We start from the raw sequence: 2,723 nt of genomic DNA, 5'->3' as shown, positions 1-2,723 counted from the left end.
TCCAGCAGGGAGACCGGCCAGCAGAGGAATTGTGCTCAGAGTTCCGCAGATGGGCTACTGACACTCGGTGGAACGATCCTGCTCTTAGAAGTTAGTTTTGTCAGCACCTGTCTGAAGGATAAAAAGACGTTCCAATGCTTTACGAAACTCCTGAGTTATTGAAGGCCACCATGGCTCTGGCTATATGCATAGATAGAAGCCTTTGAGATACAGTGGGTATGGAAAATATTCAAACCCCTTTAACTTTTTCACTCTTTGTTTCATTACAGCCATTTGGTAAATTCAAAAAAGTTCATTTTTTTCTCATTAATGTACACTCTGCGCCCCATCTTGACTGGAAAAAAAAGTAGAAATGTAGAATTTTTGGCACATTCATTAAAAAAGAAAGACTGAAATATCACATGGTCATAAGTATTAAGACCCTTTGCTCAGACACTCAGACACGCATTTACTGCTTTTAATTGAATGTCACAGTAAGATGAGGTGGATGAGGGATCGGTATAGGCCTCCTGTGCTAGGAAAAGTGTGAGATCTGGTTTGGCTGTGTGAGATGTGTCTGACTGGGATCTAAGTGGTAACGTTTCTCCTTGCAGAGAGTGACATGCTAAGCATGATGAGATGAGGAGACTATAAGGCGTAATGCTTCACTGAGAAATATGCAAATTCTGAAATACAGTCTGAAAATAGCAAATAGTTGCACACTGTAACAGAAGAGTAGGTGTATTGCTAGTTTTTGGACTCATTCACATATGTCCCATGCAGATTTTCTATCCCTTTTTTTTACATGGATAGAACATGTACCCACTCTAATCTATGGTGCTATTCACTCACTGTTGAACTCATGGAGACATGTCGTTTTTTTTCCGGTATCATGGATGACAAAGGTCAATACAAGTCTATGGGTCCTGGAAAATACATAAAGCACCCTGATTGCATCTGTGTGTCATCTGTGTGCTGTACGTATTTAACAGTACAAAGGACAGGAAACGCTTTGTAATTTATTAATCCATCAGTGAAAAACACTGATGACACCGATGGTAAAAATGGACACACTGATGGCACACTGATGCACAACACTGATGACACCATTTTTTTCCCTGATGTGTGAATGAAGCCTTACTGTAACTGTCTGTGAGTATCTAAAACTGATACCTGTACTATAAAGCAATCACATTTCTATTAAATTATTGTGCCCTTTGGTATATTACAGGACTTAAAATATGGTTATATAGCAAAGAAAGATGGAAAACCTAAAGCTTCTTTTTATACTCTTTTATGTCTTTTAAACGTTCCCATACATTTTATTAGAATCAAAGCCAAAGAATTGAAACCTGAAGCAAAATTACAACTATAAACTTTAATTGTGAGCATATATAAACCATGTAAATACATCCTAACAAACCATTTTGATAGGTCTTTAGAATCAATGAAAGGAAACATTCTAATTTTGTACTGTCACTCATTCTTATTTTTGCTTTGAAGCCATTTTTCTTCTAATTGCTTTCTTGACATCCTGATTCTTCAAAGTGTATATTACTGGGTTGAGCATTGGAGTGACAATACTATATACAACTGAGATCAATTTGTCCTTATTCATTGAGTAGGTGGAAACAGGTCTCACATAATTGAAAATTGCACTTCCATAATATAATACTACAACTGCTAGATGAGAAATGCAGGTTGAAAATGATTTTTGTCTTCCATGACTACTTTTAATTTTTAATAAGGTTACAATAATGTATATGTATGAGACAATAATACAGAGAAAAGGTGTCCATCCTATGAAAACGCCTATGGTAAGTAACAGGATTTCATTGACAGACGTGTCATCACATGATAAGATAAGAAGTGGTGGAATATCACAGAAATAATAACTGACCCTGTTGGAATGACAAAAGTGTAGCCGAAAAGTGAAGGTAGTGTGAACAACAGAATTAATAAAGCCACTAAACCATGAAATACCAGCTAAAGCAATACAAACTTTTTTAGTCATAAATGTAGAATAACGAAGAGGATGACATATAGCGAGGAAACGGTCATAAGACATTACACCAAGCAAAACACACTCAGTGCCCACAAAGGCTACAAAGAAGTACAATTGAAATGCGCATGACAGAAAGGATAGAACTCTATGGTCAACAATGAGCATCTCTAGCATTTTAGGCATCGTCGTTGATGTATAACAGATATCCAAAAATGCTAAGTTTTCTAAGAAGAAATACATTGGCATATTCAGATTCTTGTCAAGCTGTATGATCAAAATAATTGCCACATTTCCCATAAGAGTCAGCACATAAATAAAAAGAAATGTTATAAACAAGAGAACTTTTATGTTGGAGTCATCTGTCAATCTCAGTATAAGGAAATCCATAAGCAAACTCTGATTTGCAGACATTGCCAAGCAACCAAAATTTGTAGAATGGCAACACTAAATTTGCCTTATATGTAAAAGATATGCTGACCAAACTCAACAATTTGCTTGAGATCTTTCAATCCTCGACTGAGAGCCCCATTTCTCTATTTTAACATTTGTGATCATTTGATTCTGTGAGAGAAGGGTTTGGAAGTGGTCTATTCCACTTTTCCATTAAAGTATACATGTACCTTCAACATGTAGAAGGAACCATATAGAAAACTCTAAAAATAATAATATCTCCTTCATCCGTGCCTACATTTGAAAAGATACAATAAAATTAATAATAATAATTGGTAGTCATTGGTGG

General features: G+C 35.8%; 1 protein-coding gene across 1 annotated transcript; it reads right to left on the bottom strand.

Annotated features, from left to right (window-relative positions):
* Nucleotides 1-1,465: 1,465 nt before the first annotated feature.
* On the bottom strand, nucleotides 1,466-2,395 carry LOC143794863 (olfactory receptor 5V1-like). Its single transcript, XM_077280980.1, has one exon. It carries the CDS (start codon nucleotides 2,393-2,395, stop codon nucleotides 1,466-1,468), a length of 930 nt encoding a protein of 309 aa, XP_077137095.1.
* Between the last annotated feature and the right edge of the window lie 328 nt (nucleotides 2,396-2,723).

Source organism: Ranitomeya variabilis, chromosome 1 (assembly GCF_051348905.1).
Source record: "Ranitomeya variabilis isolate aRanVar5 chromosome 1, aRanVar5.hap1, whole genome shotgun sequence".
Classification (NCBI taxonomy): domain Eukaryota; kingdom Metazoa; phylum Chordata; class Amphibia; order Anura; family Dendrobatidae; genus Ranitomeya; species Ranitomeya variabilis.
Note: the sequence above shows the minus strand (reverse complement) of the source record. Positions and strands in the feature narration are given on the sequence as shown.